Below are 19,825 nucleotides of genomic sequence, written 5' to 3' on the forward strand. Positions count from 1 at the left end.
GGCGCATCAATGATGGTATCAGAATTTCATTGAGGCTTTGAGCAGTAGATAGTAGCACCCGGAAAAGGCACCGAAGCTGATTTTAGGCTGCCCACTCCACGAAGAATGAATTACCTCTTTCGCTGGCTTCTGCTCCCTGTTTTATATATGAAAAGTTCTAAAAAAACCAGTCTGTCACTTGGCTCGACTGATTCGATCTGTCTGAAACAAAGAGCTGCGTCTGAGGCTTCAACAGCATCACAAGCAGTTCCCCGAGTGATTCGCGCGCCCACTGGATAGACTGACGATACTGTATACAGCGTCAGATCTGTCCGATGGACTAGATGGGATTGTATGATTCTTCTGACGAGGACACAAGATCTGGATGGTCTGAGAAGACAATGAACCGCCCATGAGACTGGTGCCAGATTGTAACAGACAGGCGTCAAAGCCACAACAGAAGAGGATCGTCATTCAACACAGAACAAGCAGTAGTGACAATAATAGTTGGGCAGTTCGTGAAGGGCCCGGGTTCCATTGAGGTACTTGGATCGTGGATACCACCCAAGCCACAACGGAAAGGTGGCAGAATCAGCGTCTACCATGCTCGTTTCTGTCTGGTCGGATATCTTAAAATGTCCTTGGGCTTGGTATTTTCTTTTCCCCAAATATTTAGTCAGGTAGGCAGGCAGGTAGGGAAGGAAGGCGTCCGAGCTTCAAAGAGACCAGGACACAAAGATGATAGAAATGGCTTGTGTTGAGCATTAATGATTGGGTACCGCCAGGATGTTCCTGACCCGGTGGGTTCCATGGGTCCTTTTCTTTTTTTTTTGTCCATCTTCTTTTGTTATTTTTATTTTTATTTTTCCCTTTTCTCTTTTTTTTTTTTTTTTTATCTTTTCTTTTAACCGATTTCTTTTCTGTTTTCCCCTTCTCTTATTTATTATTGTTTTAGTTGTTTCCTTTTCTGTGTTTTCTTTCTTTCTTTTTCTTTCTTCTTTTAATTTTTTTTTTTTTAAGAGTTGACAGCTTGATTGTCCGGAATGTGGTATGATGGGTCTTCATTGAGGAAGTTATAGGGAGGTAATGAGGACTGTGGCGAATGTGGCAATCCTAAAGAGCTATGATAGTCAGGCTTGAGATGAGTATTCGCTGCCCAGAGACTATGGAGTAGTTACCATCTGTTTTATGTTAGTCAACGCCATGACAGCGGCAGATCAAGCACGTTTGTGCCAGGACTCGTACTCTACGGAGTACTTTGTAGTATTAGAATGGGCCTGTGGACCAAGCCTGGTTGTCCAGTAGTAGATGCGCAGTAGAGGTAGTAGCACAAAGGACGCGTTATTTATCATTCTTCTTGACTTGCTAGCCCACATGATAGTTGATGTTTAGCCACAATGGAGCGGCATCCAGGGATCGACTGCCCTGAGGTTGTTTCAGTGGTTAGCTACTTCATAAGAGGCACGTATGGAAGTAGCAGATTTGCTGATGACAACAAGCCACAAATGGAGAGAGGACCCATGGTAGCATGGCATGGGCACATGAACCAAATCGAGAGATAGCTGGATTCGACAAACTTATTGTCTGGGCTTTAAGGTACAGGCAAGTCATACCTAATAACGGTAACAGTGTAACCTATCAGCATTAACGTGCTGCGATGTAGCATAGTTTACCTATCTAAGTTGGAGGGTGAGCGAAGTTGATGATGTATTTGATTATGTATGAAATACCTAGGGGCCTTAGGTACTTAATTCAGAATTGGCCGTTGCCATTTGGCCGCTGATGATGCTCCGGTTCATGCCAGTAATTATACTTTCTGTTAATCTCCATTTTTCTCTTTTCATCCTAAATTTTCATCAATCACGTACCTTAACCTTCGTAGATCAGTTTGTGACTCTAACCAGTCATTTCAGAAGGATCTCTCTCTCTCTTTTTTTTTTTTTTCCCTTTCTCTGTTTTTTCTTCTCTTTCTTCCTTTTCCTTCAAAATTACAGGGATAAATGAGTAGAGAAATAGGAATCTGCAACAAGAGAGGCTCCTTCCATAGAGAGACAAGTGTACCTTTGCATGGACTGGTTTCCTGGGTTGATTATTGGAGGTTGGTTGTGACAGGGGTGGGGCTGGGTCCTGGAATCTAGGCAGAATTTGGCTACATTCCCACTAGGGCCCGATCCCCAAACGTCCGAAAGGAGAGGGGGAAAAAGAAAAGAGCAGGAAGAAAAAGGGAATGAAAGTGACATGTCGCCCAGAATGTGTCGATGGAGATGTGGCGCTGAGGCGCATTACTACCACTACTTGTCAAAATCTGTAGTATCTGTAGTATCTGTATGCACAGTCACTTTTTATCACACTAATCATGATTGAAATAAGAACGGCGGTAGTACAGTCGAATCAATAGAATAATAAATCACTGTTCTTGGTGGTTCAGAACAAGAAGGGGTTAGGCCAGAACCTAAATCAGGTGAGTATGTGCCTCCGTAGATAGAAGCATTATTGCAGCGTGTGTGCTCGCCGCCTAGATAGCAGGTGTGTTGGTTAATACCCTAATCTACAGTCTGCCGTACCAGAAATCCTTGGTCCAGATGTTCTGCAGAAATTTCAGGGGGTATTTCCATCCATGTGCATGTAAAGGCAACCTGATAATTATCAATATTTGGCTGGCCTTGATGGATCGCTGTCTCGACTCTCCATGGCCAGGGCTTTCTGGGTTCGAGGTGCGTAGCTTTAAGCTCACGAGCCGAGGGAAGTAAGGAACCGCATACCTAATCTTATCCTTTGCTCCACCTGGGTGAGAGGCTAGTCGCAATTAACTTACAGTACTTTCTTTAACTGCGGACTCTGTACTTTCGACATCGTTGGACTCTTAATTTTCTCTTCAAGTATGCCCCCTTTTCAAGCATTGGCTCATGTCGGTATGGGGCTAGTTATTAATATTTTCCAGCACATGCAACATATCTCGGGACTGAAAGGAAAAAAGGAAGAAAGGAAAAGGAAAAAAAGGCGGCACATACGGAGTAGACTGGCTCCACCTTCAGGATCTCCATCGGGATGAGATGCCGGCCAATCATTTGTGTGCAAATCAAACCTCATCTCATCCCTTTCTGGAAATGCCCTTCGTACCCCAGTAACCTAGCGTCTGAAGGATTATTTCGGTTTATTTTCAGGCAGGCTGGCAGTAAGCACAGTGTTCTTAGCACAGAGCCCCTCTGGCTCTTGTTCAGAATCAATCCACCTACTCTGCACCCTTTGACTCCGAGAAGTCAAATCTGATGAGCAGCGTTTTGAGCTTCCGAGCTGCCAAGCTTATACCAGGTCTTGAAAATGGTTTCTTCGCGAACACCCTACACCGTTATCTATTGAACATATAAGTACTAATGGGACAGCTCAAAGCATGAGATCAGCCTTTGTAAACGAATGCCCTATCAATTCTACTCTACCAGAAACTGACTGGGAATGGCCACAGAAGAACTGATACTCCCCATAGAAGCAAAAGTTTGAATAAATCAAGTCGGTCGAGAATCTAGATCATAAGATCCTTTGCTCTTCCCTACCTAGTCCTAATCCTAATTCATATCCTGGTGCTACTCTGCCGATAAACTAACTATCGCTTATAGACTGCTTCAGTTATGGTTGGTTATCATGCCATATGTGATGACAATGTCTTGGTTTCTCTAGAATACTACCTGGAAGGGAGCTTCTAGATATACGTAGTACATCAAAGAAAGAATTATACTAATTCATCGTCGAACGCCCTTCTGTATATACTAATTCATAATGATTACCGAATCCAAGACAGCTGGCTACTACCACCGCTATACTTACATATGTCCGGTAACCTTAAGTGGTCAATTAATAGTTATCATTTGCCTCCTGCCCTTGCAGCAGCAGAGCTACCTAAACTACCGTATTATTCGAAGCTCCCTATAGATGGTATCTTGCTATACTTATGTATATGCGCACTGCCAACAATGCCTGTGGCGACTGGAACACAAGCTCTCAACTGCTGCTGGCAGACCCAGCGAGTGCATTTTGGATTGATTACTCTCGCCACCTGGGGCTGCGTGGGACTATCTGCACAGAATGAGGATTTCCATCTCAGCTGATCAAACAAAGGATCAACAGTTCTGCCTTTTCTACCATAGACTTGGTGGCCGGCAGTACTGTTGTTGTGATTCTTCTCAGTGTCCACTTTCTACTGGGTAGTATTGTCACGCCATTGCAGCCGATGACGTCATCGGCTGGCCCGCAACTACGAATTCTTCTCTCAACGGCCTTCATGTCCATCGACATTCCCATCTGCCATCCGCGCTATCATCCCTCGGGTTGGTCAACCAATACTATTGGCTGGGCTGAGATGCCACTGTCTGCCTCTCTTTCAGAGTAACATACCCGTGCCGCACCAGTCTCCGCACCGAGCCATTGTGGCTTAGGTATCGCATGCTCTTCTTTTCCAGTTAGGAAAACCGTGACTTTGTGGATTCAAAAAATCAATCTTTGGTTCCTCCCTGCTCATTTACAACCAATCAGCGACTGGGGAATTATGATCCCTTCAGAGCACAGAACATGCCGCATACAAAAAGCACTGGAGATGGATGTTTTTGATTCCTTCGGCTAGCCCGGAGTAGTGGCCAGCGTGAAGCCACTCCAGTCTCTTCGTGCGCCACTCGCTGCGTCGGAGGCGCCTGAACTTCCTTTCCTGGACTATGTGGCAAAAAAGCACATAGGGAAAAGAATCTCGCATGGGTGGTACTGTGCACCGTCGATCTGATTAACAGACGAAAGAAGATTCCGTCCAAACCGCAACCGAGAAACCTCCCCTCGCTCAAGTCAAGCAAAGCTATGATTCCTCGCCCAATTGCTCCCTTATGCCTTCTAAGCAATAGCCTATCTATGTGTCGACTGACCTCAGTTCAGTCGATGGACGCACTCCATTGACTTCTTGTCCGCCTGGTCCGAACCAGTCGCCTGAATCCTTTACATTCTCCGGCTAATGTGGGAAAGAGTATCGGGCGTCGTTGCTGAGTCCAGACCCTCTCTCATCATGGACTCCCAGATCTCAACTGCTGAGCGGCAGGGACAGCTCAATGACTCATTGACAATGGCTGAAGTGGAATATTGCATGCTTGGCAATGGATCGTCTACAATGAAGAAAAGCTCGACAAAATAGAGGCCATTACGTCTCCAACAGCTACCAACCTGGCGATCTCAGATCAATTGTCTTCCAGGATGTATAAGACGGTTTGGTAAGGGCACCGTTCTTTTTCCCATACGAGGTGTGGCCGAGGAATTGTAAACGAGATCAAGACATCCAGGAAAGCAATGATTTACATAGTCCTAGAGGTATATGAATCCGAAGGCTAAACGGTCCCAGTGACTTGAGACCGGCAAGAATATAGAATACGCTAAGCACGTAGAGGGATAAATTCAGAGCAGAACAAGGTATTCCCCCTTCACCATGCGAAAGCAAACTGTCGTCCTTCCTAGGGCGTTAGAAAGAGAACCATGCAAACTGGACGTAGCATCATCATGTGCACTTAAGGATCATTAAACATGATTAACTATTACAGGTGTGACTTGGCCGAAAACCAGCCAAGGAACAATAAAAGGGGTTGTAAAGAATAGCGGTTGTTATCGTTCGATACCGAGAGACGCGACTTTTCCAGCAAATCGAGCTCCAGCGCTTCCTCTCTTGTGCAGCCTATCACGTTCCTTACTGTCCAGGGATCCCGATGGCACCGCCTGATCACTTGCTGTTCCTCGAATGCTGGGCAGTGATCCGACTGTGTCCGCAGTAGAGCTGCCCGCCATGGGAGTCACATATCTCGTGGTGCGTTGACTCAGATAGAGCTGCGCAGCTGGTGATAGAGGAATGGGAGGTGGCTGTGAAGGAATTTCCGCGCCGTTTTGTACAAGCAATTCTGCTATCGGGAATGGAATCGCCTTAACTGCGTTGGCAGTACCCGGTCTAGGTGGCAGGCTAGACGGCGTCGACCCAGGCGACGCGGGGTCTGCAGCCGCTAGAGCAAGGAAGACTGCGTGGGTGTTTCGCGACCGGTCAGTGATGTTAACATTGGCTCGAAGCGCAATGCCGTATAGCACGCCTTGGATATCATTCTTTTTGATTGCCGCAAGCAAGGTTTCATCAGCAGTCGAGAACCGTGACAAAGGGGAGGGCAGCGACTGCACGAACGCTCGATCGCTATACTTGGCAGTGATGAATTTCAGTCGTTGTTCCCGAGTCGAGGTTGCCATCGGTTTCTGGCTCTGGTCTAGTGTCGCCTCCCAGACCATATTACTGACGCGGTTGCCAACCTGCAAGAGGATCTCGACGATGTCATTTGAGAAAGAATTCACGTCCAATGTCAGGGAACGGATTTTGGAGATATGAGTTCCCAGAGAACGGTGGATGCCGCTACACTCAATGCACAAGACTATCCCGAGGTTGATCGACACCCACTCAACCTTCGAGGTCGATCCGCAATCAGCGCACCAATTATTGCCTTGGTCCGCATCGCGGACGGTCTGGAGCAATTTGGCGGGGTTCTCTTCATAGCCGGTGCTATCATTGCGCACGTAGCTTGGTCGAGCACCCACTGTGGTGCGTCGACTCACGCTGCTGGCAGAACTTGCGGAATGGGAATGTTGACCGGAATACGACGAGCTTTTTCCAGTCAATACAGAACCAATATCGCGACCCAGGGACGAGCCGTCGTTCTTTGACGAAACGGGTGGAGACATGCCACGGCCCTCGACAGCACTTTGCAGGGCGTTGTTGATGGCCCTGATCCAGTTGCCCATGTCGTCTTCGGAAGTCGCCTGATAGATCCGCTTAAACTGAGGGGTAATGACTTCAAAACAGAAGCGTCGTTCGGCGTTCCGTGCTTCTCGCACAGAGGCCATCCGTAGGTCAATTGGGTCCATATGCAGATCAAGCTTCTGTTTCCAATTACTGTACTCTGAGAGTTTGCCTTGATCTAACACAATCCAGAACTTATGCCAAGCTTGCTTGTTGATGCCCTTGGGATCGATGTGAGATCCCGGTCGTGATAATGCCCAGAGAAGTCCCTCCTTCCGCTGCTGGCCACTCGGATTGGCATTTGAGGATATCGGCTGGATGCCGGCCGTGCTGTTCATAGCAGCATTTGTCTGCGGGGCCATGGAGGAACTGTTGCTGACCACGCTTCGCAGCTGAGACCCAGTGCTGTCTGCACGGCCCAAGTCCGATTCAGACTTGTGGCCACCACTACCATTGCCCGGCAGCGTTGACGGAACACTTGGGTTGGCGAGAGAATCCGGCTCCAGATATAAGTTACTGCTTTTTTCCAGCGCCCTTCGTTTCTCTTCTCTTTCTGTCCTCTGGAATTGGAATTCCTTGTCCGCCTGGTTGACCTCGTGAATCAAAGCGTCTAGCTGAGGAATCATGTCATCGACCTTCTTGGCCGCCGCAAGAAAGCTCTTAGCTTGTTCATCCGCGTACCTGGTTAGGTGCGAAAGGACTTCCTGTTCCTTACGGCCACCATGAAGATCCTGCATAAACGAAGAATAATCGAACCGCTTTAACTCAAAGTTCCGCCTCTTGGCTTGGTACTTGGAATCGCTCTCCGCTCTCTTTTTCTCTTTCAGGGAATCCTGCCTCTGTCCGAGGTAGCGACTCACGTAGGCATAATAATCCCTGCTCTCTTCTTCAAACTCCTTCTTCTTGGCCTCGGCCTGTTTGATGTCATTGTTATAAAGCTTGACCAGAGGTTCGATGACGAGCTTTTGCAGTTGGATGGTATTGAGCCGCTCATAATTTAGGATCTGCCGAGCAATTTTCTCAAAGTAGTGATCGAGAGCCGGCTGGATTGCGTTGGAATTAGACGTTGAGGCCTCACTGAGAGCAGATAGAAAGGCTTCCACAGCATCGTTGCAGGCCCCTTGGGCTTGTTGAGCAGCCTCCGCCTTCTTCAGCACCTTCTTGATTTTCGCACGCATGTTCCCTGTCTTCTGCTCCAACGCTTTCATAGTGGCTCGGAACAACGGGCCATCCTCCACTACACTCATATCTTCGCCAGGACGCGAATGGGGAAGGTCAACTTTCACCGGCGGCGGCGGGGGCGGAGCTTGGGGAGGAGGGGGAGGCAGAGCAGTATCGATCGTTTCAGGCGGAGTACCTGGAGGAAGATGCAGATTGGATGTGGTGTCGGCATCACTGGAGTGCGAGAGGATTGACTGCGAAGAAGGCATACGATTCCGAACGGGGTGAGGGATTTCCAGGTTTGGGGACAAGGTCTGTGGGCTGGGTAGCGAACGCGGGCAGTTGTGCACCCAGAACGAGAAGTGCGCGAGAGTGTTGAGACGATTAGCTCGCTGGTCATAGTCCAAGAAGCTACAGCTGTTCCTCCAACCACCGCCCTTATCTTCTGTGGGTTTGGGTGGTTTCCATTTCCAGGACCAATTGAACTGAACAGAAGGGCTTCCACCTGTTGTATAATCCCCTACAAACTGCACATTGGTATTGTTTTGCAAGTTGGGATTCGCATGAAATTCTCGTGTTATCAAATTGTCGAGCTCCTTCGAGTTCGTCGCATGCGCGAATGTAAGTCCGGTGAGCACAGTATCGGCCACTTCTGGAAGCGAGGTTGCGACACCATTGACGACGGAATTCGAACTGTTAGCGGTGTGAGTCTGCCTCATTATAAACGTGAAATTGAAGTTCAGTTCATCTTCATTCGTCAGGCGCAAAAGGAATGTAGGCGCTGATGCAGATGAGGAGAGGTCCGGATCCTGTAAAGAGACAGCAAACGAGGACTTGTTAGCCGAAAAGAACCAGGGCTGTATAGAGGCGCGACTCAAGCCATTAAGGCTCCAGCACCTTACCTGTATATACTCAATAGGACTGTCGTCACCAACTTCACGCTTCGCAGTATATCTCGTGGCCGGGAAAGAGTTGGGATTAAGATGCAAGAATACCCGTCCTCGAGAGTTGCTTATCGTGACGGACGAGATTGTAACTATTACTCATTCGAAGCAATTAGCAAAAGAGCAACAGAGAGTTACGGACCGTCGACGACTTAAATGAGAAAAAGAAACGCTGAAGGGAAGTAATAGTGTTGGACACTTACACCTTGTTTGGTCTTTGAAGAACAAGTTTCCAGAGTCATCGAGACGACTTCCAACATTGCCCATAATGAAGACGAATAAATGATTCAAGTCACCACTCGAAAAAGAGACGGTCCGAAAGGATGACTGGGCCAGCTGGAGGTCACCATCGACGGTCGGATTGGCATCAGTTTAAAGCTGAAGCAACGATAACAATCGGCAACCGAACAGAAAAGCCGTCATCTAGTCTGAAACTCTACTCAAACGTCTCCAGCGATCTCGTGAGCCTGGAACCACACAAATATAAACTGCTGTACGATAGAAGAGCTTGTGAGAGGTAGGTCGCGATCGGAGAACACGAGCCCGTTGTGGGGAAGCAAAGGTGGTGATGGTCAACCCTACAGAGGGCGCGATCCCCAGTTTCTGAGATCCTACTGCGCTTGGTTCGCAGGAGATACCGAGTCGAATCGGTGGACTAGATGAACACGTGAATAATAAAAAGGCAGATGATATGAGAAGGAGAAGCTGACGAGCAAGAAAAGAGGCTCCAAAATCGGTGCCTGGCGACAGTAGCAGTGTGGGTAATTGTGGAGGTTTGAGTCGGAGGTTTGGCGCGCGGAGGAGGGGAAGAAGAACGTGGGAAGGATGCGATAATGATATGTTCATTAGAGCAGAGGAATAACAAGTACAAATTTCCCCCGCCTAGCGCAGACACCGGTGTTTCACACAACGGTCTATCTATCTACAGGTTACACTTGAGGGCAGAGGCGACCAGCTAGTAATTTAAGCTTGATATTCTATTTCTCCCAGAAAAATGTCTTGACTGCCTCAACAGACACAGATAATAATACAACGTTTTACCAAGAGAAGCCCTGATTGGGGATCACGCTGGAGGCTGCCTCTGCAGGAGAGCTGTTAAATCCCCAACGCGTGATTCTCAACTTCTGCTTGTTGAACATGGGAGCATGACGCAGATAGTGAGATTGTTTCCATACAGAAAGGATCACAAGAGCGATATCCAGGCTTTGCCTTCAGATATTCCAGAATGACGCTCTGAAACTGACTCCAACAGAGTCCGGCTGATCCTTCTCGTAGAGATACGGAAAGCCTTTTCACAATACCGTAGTTAACTCATAGAGAGACATGGAGGAAAAAAAAAAAAAAAAAAAAAAAACAGAGCTCCTGCCAATCAGAGTCAACAGAACATTATTAATATTACTTACTGAGCTATCCATTCTCCAACGGAGGGGTATCTGAGAAAGAAAACAGGCTAATTCTGGCAGACGCTGCAGAGAGGAGTGTATGAGAGTTCCCGCAACCAGGTTCAGTGAAAACCAGAATGAGGCAGCTCTAGTGCGTCACATAGATAAAAGTAACAACAACAATAATAACAAACAGGGGGATCACAAATGCATACCGATCAAACATAGAGGCCTAAGGATATTTAATGACTCGCGCGTGCTCTCGTCCCAATCAAAAAAGAAGCAGATATAAATAAAAACAGGTGTTTTCTTGACTACTTGCCATGGACGGTGCCAGGGTTTACCACACCAGCTTATTGTAGGGCCTCCGATGGCTGATGTGATGAGCTGGTATGGCCGTTGTGGTTTGCTGTAAAGTGTTTGTGTTCATCCCCTTCCACCCATTTCATGACCTGGCCTTTGACGTCGCGCATGTCGTGCACTTTCTGGGCAAGGTCTCCTCGTTTCTTGGACGACGCGCCGCTTCGTTCTACGAGCTCCTCCTCATCTGAACTTGAGATGGACAGCGATGAACTGCTGCGTTGTTGAAGGAAGGTCATTTGGCCCGCCTCTTTCTTCTTAAATTCTCTCTGTTCAGCTTTCAGCTCCGTCATTCGCTCAGCATCTTCCTGGCAGTCCAACGTGGTAATATGGAGACCAACAAAGGTCCTAGAGAGCAAATCCCTGAGCAGTGGAAGGTATTTGCCATTGGGACGATAAGTACCGCTGTCATTGTCGATGAAGAGCTCATAATCGCCAGGGTCTGTTGATACCCCTGTGGTAGCCTCGGCCTGGGGCCCTTGTGTTGGAATCTCAGTCGCTGATGGCTCTGCACAGGGAGAATGATGACGATGACGGTGTTTCAGTCGACGAACAAAGAACTCTCCAGAATACGCGATGTAGATCGAGACATTGCTGTGCATGGTGTGTTTGCTTAGCAAATCAATTCCGAATTCCTTTCCCGTCTCGGTAAATCGGAACTGTCCGTCGAGGGTGAGGACATAAGTGAATATACGGCCGCCCTGAGCATGGTGAACAAACTCAAGGAATTTCTGAGTGAGCTCGGTACACGGAGCTGCGAATTTACCATGAAGAGTTGTCCGATCAAAGTTGTAGATTCTCTCATGCTGATGATGGAGAGCGCGATTGAGAATACGGCCTCGGAGACTGTGTGATGTGAACATACCCGCCACAAAGGGTTTGAATTCGACATAGCGATGATATAGTTCAGCGGGTACAGGGCCCTTTAGTTGTATCTGAATGGCTTGGAAACTTAAGAAAAATAGCAAATAAGCAATCTGCGTCAAGAGCGGCCGGGTCCGAGATACACGTACTTGTAACGGCTGACTGCCTTCTTGCCATCCGAGCTTTGCACTTCGTCTTTCGTCCCTGTCAGGCGCCCGATCAGGGGGGAAAAGTGTTTAAACCAATAATTTGGCCCGATTGTGTACATCTGTCCACCCTCCTCGCCTGGGGTCTTACCCAGACACTCCACACTGATCACAAGATGTGAGCCAAGGTTGAGACGTCGCGAGGCGAAGGCAGCGATATTGCCGAACAGGTAGACCCGCTTGCTGCCGAGTCGTTTCTTGACCCGAAATGATTGCTCCTTGAAACCAGACCAGTTGTCATCGATACGGCCGACCTCGACGTATGCGATGCCCAACTTATCATCATGGTCGGCAGCGTCCTCATCGTAGACATGACACTTGAGCTCGAAGCCGGATGCAGGAACATTCGCGACAATCCACTCGCTGTCCCATACTGGGTCTCTGTTCTTGCGCACTGTTGGCGTTCTAAAGGTTACAAGGGGGTCCTGCTTATGCCGCTGGGGAAGGTCGACAATCAGCTGAGCTCTCACGTAAGGATCAGACGAGAACGTGCCGAAGTCCGCACACGGAAGGTTGATGCCGCGATGAAAAGTGAACTTCAGGGTGTAACCAGGGGGCGCATGAGGAATTGGAGTACTGTCGAACCCCCCGGCGGGCTTGTGCTCGCTATTGGTTGCGACCTTCATTGCGACGGCTCGATCATGAAGTCTTTCTGTTTTATCAACAAATTTGGGGCCATACTTGTCCAGCGCATGTCGTGGACGTGCTGCTGGTGGCTCTGTTTCATCCTCCATGATCCGGGCGAGTTAGAAAAGTTATGAAGAGTACTCCGTTCTGTTTTACGCTATTTTATTATACTTGCTGCCTGCAGCGCTTGGTTGAGTCAGCTCTGAAGATGTGGGACGATGTGGGGACGAGATCTTGTCTTGCTCCTTGTCCTTTCGTAGGGCTGAGTGGAAAGAAGAGAAGTCAGGAAGCAAGTAATGAGGAGAGAAAAGTGAGAAAAGAAAAGGGAAGAGGAAGCACAAGTTGTTTTTTTATTAGTCTCTTTCAAGTCACTTCACATACAACCAAACCTACCTTCAACGGAAAATGTCAGTTCATGATGGATGATGGCTTCCCTTAGTATTTTTAGTTTTTCCCCTCAGCCGGAAGCAGGAGGTTGGTTCCAGGGCCCTGCAAGCCCGCATCATCGCGCCCCTCCTTTGTCCTAAGTTCTACTACGTAAGTAGTTCTGACTACTTCTGACTCCTGAACAGCAGAGGTTCTCGGGATTCTCGGATGTGTTAAGCAAGGCCAAGCTTCTCTCACGTTCGGAGATTCTTGGAGATCTTCTGTTCCCGTCATAAACAAACAAATAATACACTTCCATACAGAGGAGTACTATTATCTCCTTGCAAGTGGTCTGTACTCGCGATCATCATTTTCGCCTGACTATCCATCCATTATTGTCAACAAACAGCAACAGACCTAAAAAAAATAAACAGGGGAAAAAGAAAAAAAGAGGAAAAGAAATAGTGCCCTAGTAATATTCGGTCGATGAGCGACATACAATTGTAAAACATCTCTAACTAATTGGATAATAGGATACCATCATTTTAAACTTAATTTTTCTCAGTCTGAGTGGCAGTCGAGCTCCAGCATCAACTGAGACCAGCTCAGAAGACGTTCAGCATAGCAAGGACAACCTAGTACAATAGGAACGTAAGAAAAGATTCGGAGAAGACACGAAAAGTGCTGGCCAGCCAGAACCGCAAATTCGCTCTCCTCGAGTGGGATACCGCAATGCGTCGAGAATAGCAATAATCTCATGAGCCAAGCTCTTTCCAGCAAGCTGCGCAGTAAATTAGATCGCATAATGTATAATCTCAAGAAAGATGGCAAATCACGATCCGCGGAACAAGAACTGCATATCTTCTGGAGTGAGCTTTTCCAGCGCCTCCCCCTGATCTTTGTTTAGCGTGCCGTTGATGAGATTTGCCTTCTTCTCTTGCAGCAAGACAATGCGCGATTCTACCGAATCCTCAATGCAGAGCCGGGTTATGACACAGGGCCGTCGCTGACCAATACGATGGCATCGGTCTGCGCTTTGCCATTCGGCAGCTGGATTCCACCACCTGATGGATCTCCGTTAGTACAAGACCCACACAGGTTTGTAGCAAGATGCTCGAGCAATACTTACGGATCGACGATGAAAACTCTTGAGGCTTCAGTCAAGTTCAAGGCGACACCCCCTGCTTTCAATGACACAAGGAAAACCTCTACATCAACATTATTCATGAAATAATCAATTGATTTCTGACGCTGTGCAGGCGTCATTGTCCCATCCAGCATGACGGTGTTGAAACCGGCCCGGCGAAGACGCCATTCAACAAGCTGAAGCATCGAGGTAAATTGCGAGAAAACGATGGACTTGTGAGTCTGCTTCTGGCTCCTCAATTTGTAGAGCTCGTAAACAAGCATTTCAATCTTCGTCGACGACGTCCAGTCCTCCATTCGGATGCGATTAATGATGGAGTTCTTCTTGATGTGCTCCGCCTCCTGCTCAATATCTGGCTGCTCAAAATCAATGGAGAGGGGAATGTGACAACGAGGACAATCAACGACGCTGTCTGCTTCGAAAGACTGGATGTAATCTTTGGCACAACGACGACAAAAATCATGGTGACAACGAGAACGGATGGCCTCTTCCGCAGGCTCATCACAAATACTGCATACAAGGACGTTCTGCCCACCGGCAGCATGCTTCTTCAGGATCAGGTCTGGATGATTCGCAACCTGCCGCATCTGCATGATCAGACCGAAGATGTTGGCGTAGTTGTTCAACATCACACCTCGGCTAACGTATGTATCAAACTGTCTTGTAGAATTCGTCATAATACTCCTCGAAAAGTCACGTTCAATTTCTCCGAAAAACTCGTGATGCAGCACGACGCGTTTCGGAGGGAGCTCCATTGAAGCTGTGTGATCGCGCTTGACTCGTCTTAGCATGATCCTGTCAGTGATCAGGCGAAGTTTGGATAAAGCCTCCTTGCGGGCTTCTGGATTGTCTCGTTCGGTAATGGGATTAAGGATCTCCTGGTTGAAGACTGATACATGGCTGAACCCACTGTGCTTGCAATGGCTACAACGTTTATCTGCGTCCTGGGACCAATGAAGTTGCTGACATTTGCACTGCTTACAGAAGTAGCACGCAAATGGGCGAACTTCGAGGAAGCGAAGAAGAGAGAAGAACTCGCCGATTCGATTCTGAACAGGAGTGCCGGAAAGACACCATTTATAAGAGGCTTTAAGGGCAAAACATGCACGTGCAACGCTGGTAGTCCGTTGCTGAGAAGCATTAGCAAAAGAATCAATTGTAAAGTCCAAAGGTCTCGCCAATATACCTTGATGCTATGCGCTTCATCGAGGATAAGGCGGTGGTAGTCAATGGCATGAATGACGCCTTCTCATTGTCAGTGGACTTTTCTTTGCTGTACTAATTTGTCGATAGACTCACTATCTTCTTTCACAATCCCGTCGTTGCGGTTCCATCCTTTCCATTCCTTCCGATGAATGGATTCGAGGCCAGAATCTACATCCGACATTAGACCGCATTTTCATGCTTGCAAATTTTATAACTCACAAGAGATCATGATCACATCATAAGACTCAAGTTCTTTCTTTGTTAGGTGTTTGACCTTGGCATTGGAATTGTGGTACACAAGAACATTCAACTGGCCATTCGTGTAGTCCTGATGTCATAAAAATTAGCACCGTAACTATAATTTTCAACACGCAGAACAGCCTTACTTTAATTTCAGACTGCCATTGCATCAGAGCAACCGGTGGCACCACAACAAGCGATGGCTTGCCGACGGGATAGTCAGACATGAGAAGGGAGACCGCCTGGATAGTCTTTCCCATGCCCATCTCGTCACCCAGCAAACCACCTTTATATTGACTTTTCTCTTGCTGCAACATCCAGTTCAAGCCCTCCAGCTGGTACGACTTCAGCGTTCTCGAAATACCCGGAGGCTGCTCTGCTGGTACCGGGGTAATAGGGGGCATGTTCTTCAAGTCGTCCCACATCTTCGTGATGAGAGGATGTTGCCTTTCAAGTTTGCGTCGCTCTCTATAAGCCTAGATACTGTGTTAGGGCACCGTCATGTTGGACGAAGCGAGCATACTTACTCGATTACTCATCCAAGGAGGAATATTAGTGCGTCGTTGGTTTGCAGAGGCCCTTAATGCTTGCCTCCGCGCTCGCGAGCCTGTACTGGCATTTGCTGTGCCGGAGTTTCTTGCCCTTTCGGCAATTAAGGGCTCCTCCTCGCTACTAGACGACGGAGGACCGTCTGCTTCCGAATCAGTTTGATAGTTGCCGTCCCCTGCTTCATCATCACTTAAGTCAGAGACTTCGCTGTCGGGAATAATTTGCTGCGTTGTCGACCGCCGAGAAGTCCTAATACTGCGCTTTGGCTGCCAAGGCTCAAAGTCCTCTTCATCCTCTGCATCCTTGAACCCGTCAGACTCGAGGTTCTCGAGGAGGTCATCATCCTCAGAAGAATCTTCGATCCCCAGGGTGTCACGACCCGCGCTCGCGGCAATCTTTCGACGCTTGGAAAAGGATTCCTGATATTCTTGCATTTGCAGAGCCTGAGCCAACGCCTCGTCTGAAGTTCCCAGAGTCGAGGCATCTGGGGAGAGTGCTGCGACGTTCCTCTTAAGTCCTCTTTGCATGCTACTGAGGGGCATTGTCCTTGAGCGTAATTCGCGAGCTCGTGCAGAAGCATTAACTCTCCGCCTGGGCTTATTCACATCTGACTCGGCTGGAGTCATCGCAATGCTAGTGGCAGGAGTATCATAGTTGTTTCTTCCTTCGCCAAACGTGTCTTCCGAGGAGGATGAAGAAGAAGCACACGAAGGTGACTGCTTCTTCAAGGGTATAGCAACTTCGACGGAAGTAGAGACAAAGCTCGACTCGATCGACTCAAGATGATGCTCTTCATGTTTCTGATTAGCCCTGGGGTCACTCGGACGGTCGGTGGTGGATCTGGGCTTTGACTGTGCTAATCGCAGGGAGGTGCGTCTCGGCAACGATGATCGCCTATCTTGAGGCACTGAAATCGATCGTCAGCCTTATAAGTGACTGTGGTGGACACAATTGTAGTAGAAAACTTTCCATCTTCGATTCAAAAGATGAGTAGCATGTTTGGGAGGGCATTTAGCATGGAAGCGAGAGCACTTACTACCAGGTGGCATTGTTTCTTTTGCTGTGGAAGTCCTTCTCCCCATGATGACAGGATTTCGATATACCAAATGAGGCTTTTGATTTCCCTGCCAAAAGTAGATCCTGGATGATTGACAAACCAAAGTGTGCCCCTGGTACCTGATCGAAAATTGATGGAAATGTTGGTGGCAAATATCGGCACTGCTGTTATGGAGCTTCGGTCGGAAAAGGGAGGCAGCAATGATGGAACTTTGGGAAGATTTGGAAAATTCTTTCACAACTGGACAGGAACACGGCCTGTGATTCACAGGTCTGTCACTACCCCTCGTATACGACTCTTGGCGAGTGCAAGTGTACTCCTTTCATCAAACTTCTTCTATCTCTCCTACTTCTCACCAGGTCCAGATAATTCAGTCTTTATCCCGGGAACGCGCTGATAAGGACAGCACTGAAGTTCGCGTAAAGTGGAACACGAAATTACCACGAGTCCTGTGACCTGAAGCTTACCAGACCTGCGTCAATCGTCTTAACACCACCTTAAATCAGGTTATCAGTAAAGTGGTTCTACATACAATATGTACGTTTCGATTATTCTGAGGTTTTTGAGGCTTTCATTTTAATTGTTTGCAGGGCGGATAGAAGGTCAACAAGGAATCAGATAAGGGGCCCGTACGTCCTCGACACTTTTTCCCCATCCGCCTGGTCGATCTCGCTAATTGATGTTTTCGCAGCCATTCTGCGCTCACTGATTTCTTAGCTGTAAGTGCCACATTCTTCTAGCATCAATAAATGATCCGGTCCGTGCTGACACTTGATTGTCTAGTCCAACAACATTTCCGCCGCTCAGATTCATCAAGACTACCAAAGACGAGTGAGACAAGCCGAGCGAGAGGCGGCTGTGAGTGAACCGGCAGATGAAATTGAGGAGGAAGATGAATATGAAGACAATGACGGCGAAACGGCTGAGCAGAGAAAGAAACGCAAGCGAAAGGAGGCAGCGACACTCGCAAAGATCAAGCAGAGCAAGGAGTTCGCTCGCCGCAAAGCCCGCCGCACTGGGGAACCCGATGATGACGACGATGTCATTGCTAGAGAGATGATGAACGAAAAATCCCGGCCGATGCCAGGCCAGCTTGATAATTGCGAGCTGTGCAGTAAGCGTTTCACTGTCACTCCATACAGCAAAACCGGCCCCAATGGTGGTCTCCTCTGCGCCAAATGTTCCAAAGAGGTAGCGGATGATGAAAAAAAGTCAAAAGCTAAGAAGCGAGGGTCGAGGAGTGGTCGGCGGCAGAATCAAAGCAACTTGCTTGACGGAATCGTGCAGCAAGGTGCTCTCAGTTTGGTCGAGATGTGTGCAAAGGTGAACATTCTTGAGTAATCCTTCGATCCGTCTTGATTGAGGCTGACTTCATTCAGAAAGTTGCTGATAACCACAACGACATCGAAGAATTTGGGGACTTACCTTCACGGTTGCTTCAGCGCCTTAGCCAGATATTTTCCAAAAGACGGATTCTTACATCACGAACTTTAAACTTGTTCCTACGGCCTGAATTGAATTTCATTGACATTTACGATGCGGGTAGTATGGCTCTACTTGTCATTTTCAGGCTCTCAACGTACTCACTTGTCATAGAACTCGAAACGGACGACTTTCACAAAATATTCGCTATTATGCCGGCCCTGAGTCGTGTCAATCTCCGATTTGCGGGCCAAATCAAAGACAGAGTTGTTGAATACATGATTGACCGTGATCTTCAAGTCAGGCAACTGCAGTTAGATGCCACTAACCTAGTCTCTGATACTTATTGGCGGCGGCTCTTCGAGAAGTTGGGATCACAGCTCGAAAGTTTGAAACTGTCGAATCTCGACTTCTCCTTTGATGACGAAACGGTGGAGACATTGTGTAAAAACTGCACAGCCCTCAAAAGACTAAAGCTCAAGCAGTGCTGGAAGATTGGTAGCAATTCTCTACGGGCAATTTCAACTTTACCAAGCCTTGAGCACTTGTCTCTCGATACTGTCCAAGAGTTGGAGATTGAACCCATTTTACGGATGATGGATACGCTTGGCCCGAATCTGCGCACACTCTCCCTGGAGGGCTTCCGCAACGCTGATGACCGACTGTTGGATCTTATTCATGACAAATGTCGGCTGCTCTCAAAACTTCGTTTTTCAGACAATTCTCTGTGTAGCAACAGTGGTTTTGTCAATCTTTTCACAAATTGGGCCAATCCTCCCTTAAGATTTGTGGATTTGTCTTCCACGCGAGACGTGGATAATGCTAACCCTGATGGTCCTGCCGAGGCGATTGGACTCGCGTCTCAGGGGTTCATTGCGCTCATGCACCACTCAGGCTCGGCCCTTCAGAAATTGAACATCTCATCGTGCCGTCACATATCGCGTGCTGCTTTCGAGGATGTGTTTTCAGAAGGGAAGACATACCCGTTCCTGCAGGAGCTAGACGTATCCTTTCATACGGTTATGGATGATTTCCTCATCGGTAAAATATTCCAGTCTTGTCCAGCGATCAAGAAAGTTGTGGCATTTGCATGCTTCAATGTCCGCGATGTCCGGGTTCCAGTTGGCATTGCATTGGTTGGAGGCTTAAAGGCCCAGCACTCCATTGTCCTTTAGGGCCCAGCGTCTGGTTAATCCGGTACCCTAGACAAAAGACTTCCCAAGGACAACGCCTGAAGCCAAGGCGATGAGATATCTGCTTTCCTTGTGACTTAATGAGTGTGCTTAAGCAGGCTTTTGCCTCTGGTCCTTTCTTCAAGCGTTACAGTTTTACATTATCTTATAGCTTGCTGCTTGAAGTGTTTAACAGCCTTGCAAGAAATTCTACTTAGCCCATATTGTCAATGCAGTACAAGCCAGCTATATCATAGTAGGATGCGCTCCGTCCTTCTCAACGACATGATTGATCAAGTACTATTTTCGATGAAGCGAACGGTGAAATAACATAGCATCGAAACTTA

At 47.9% G+C, this 19,825-nt stretch overlaps 4 protein-coding genes across 4 annotated transcripts; 1 reads left to right on the forward strand and 3 right to left on the reverse strand.

Annotated features, from left to right (window-relative positions):
- Window positions 1-5,607: 5,607 nt before the first annotated feature.
- On the reverse strand, window positions 5,608-9,147 carry Aud_009831 (putative ARF GTPase activator (Csx2); the record flags this gene model as incomplete). Its single annotated transcript, XM_043294676.1, has 3 exons — window positions 5,608-8,745; window positions 8,839-8,972; window positions 9,084-9,147. The coding sequence occupies 3 exons, from the start codon at window positions 9,145-9,147 to the stop codon at window positions 5,608-5,610; spliced, it is 3,336 nt and encodes a 1,111-aa protein (XP_043150611.1).
- Window positions 9,148-10,615: 1,468 nt separating this feature from the next.
- Aud_009832 (C2 domain protein) lies at window positions 10,616-12,426 on the reverse strand (the record flags this gene model as incomplete). Its single annotated transcript, XM_043294677.1, has 2 exons — window positions 10,616-11,573; window positions 11,636-12,426. The coding sequence occupies 2 exons, from the start codon at window positions 12,424-12,426 to the stop codon at window positions 10,616-10,618; spliced, it is 1,749 nt and encodes a 582-aa protein (XP_043150612.1).
- Window positions 12,427-13,517: 1,091 nt separating this feature from the next.
- On the reverse strand, window positions 13,518-16,876 carry Aud_009833 (DNA repair protein RAD16; the record flags this gene model as incomplete). Its single annotated transcript, XM_043294678.1, has 8 exons — window positions 13,518-13,749; window positions 13,815-14,962; window positions 15,019-15,077; window positions 15,132-15,206; window positions 15,258-15,366; window positions 15,425-15,754; window positions 15,806-16,734; window positions 16,864-16,876. 8 exons carry the CDS (start codon window positions 16,874-16,876, stop codon window positions 13,518-13,520), a joined length of 2,895 nt encoding a protein of 964 aa, XP_043150613.1.
- Window positions 16,877-17,023: 147 nt separating this feature from the next.
- On the forward strand, window positions 17,024-19,481 carry rad7 (DNA repair protein Rad7, protein; the record flags this gene model as incomplete). The annotated part of the gene is made up of 5 exons (XM_043294679.1): window positions 17,024-17,154; window positions 17,576-17,603; window positions 17,668-18,207; window positions 18,264-18,429; window positions 18,481-19,481. 5 exons carry the CDS (start codon window positions 17,024-17,026, stop codon window positions 19,479-19,481), a joined length of 1,866 nt encoding a protein of 621 aa, XP_043150614.1.
- Between the last annotated feature and the right edge of the window lie 344 nt (window positions 19,482-19,825).

Source organism: Aspergillus udagawae (assembly GCF_001078395.1).
Source record: "Aspergillus udagawae IFM 46973 DNA, scaffold_8, whole genome shotgun sequence".
Classification (NCBI taxonomy): Eukaryota; Fungi; Ascomycota; class Eurotiomycetes; order Eurotiales; family Aspergillaceae; genus Aspergillus; species Aspergillus udagawae.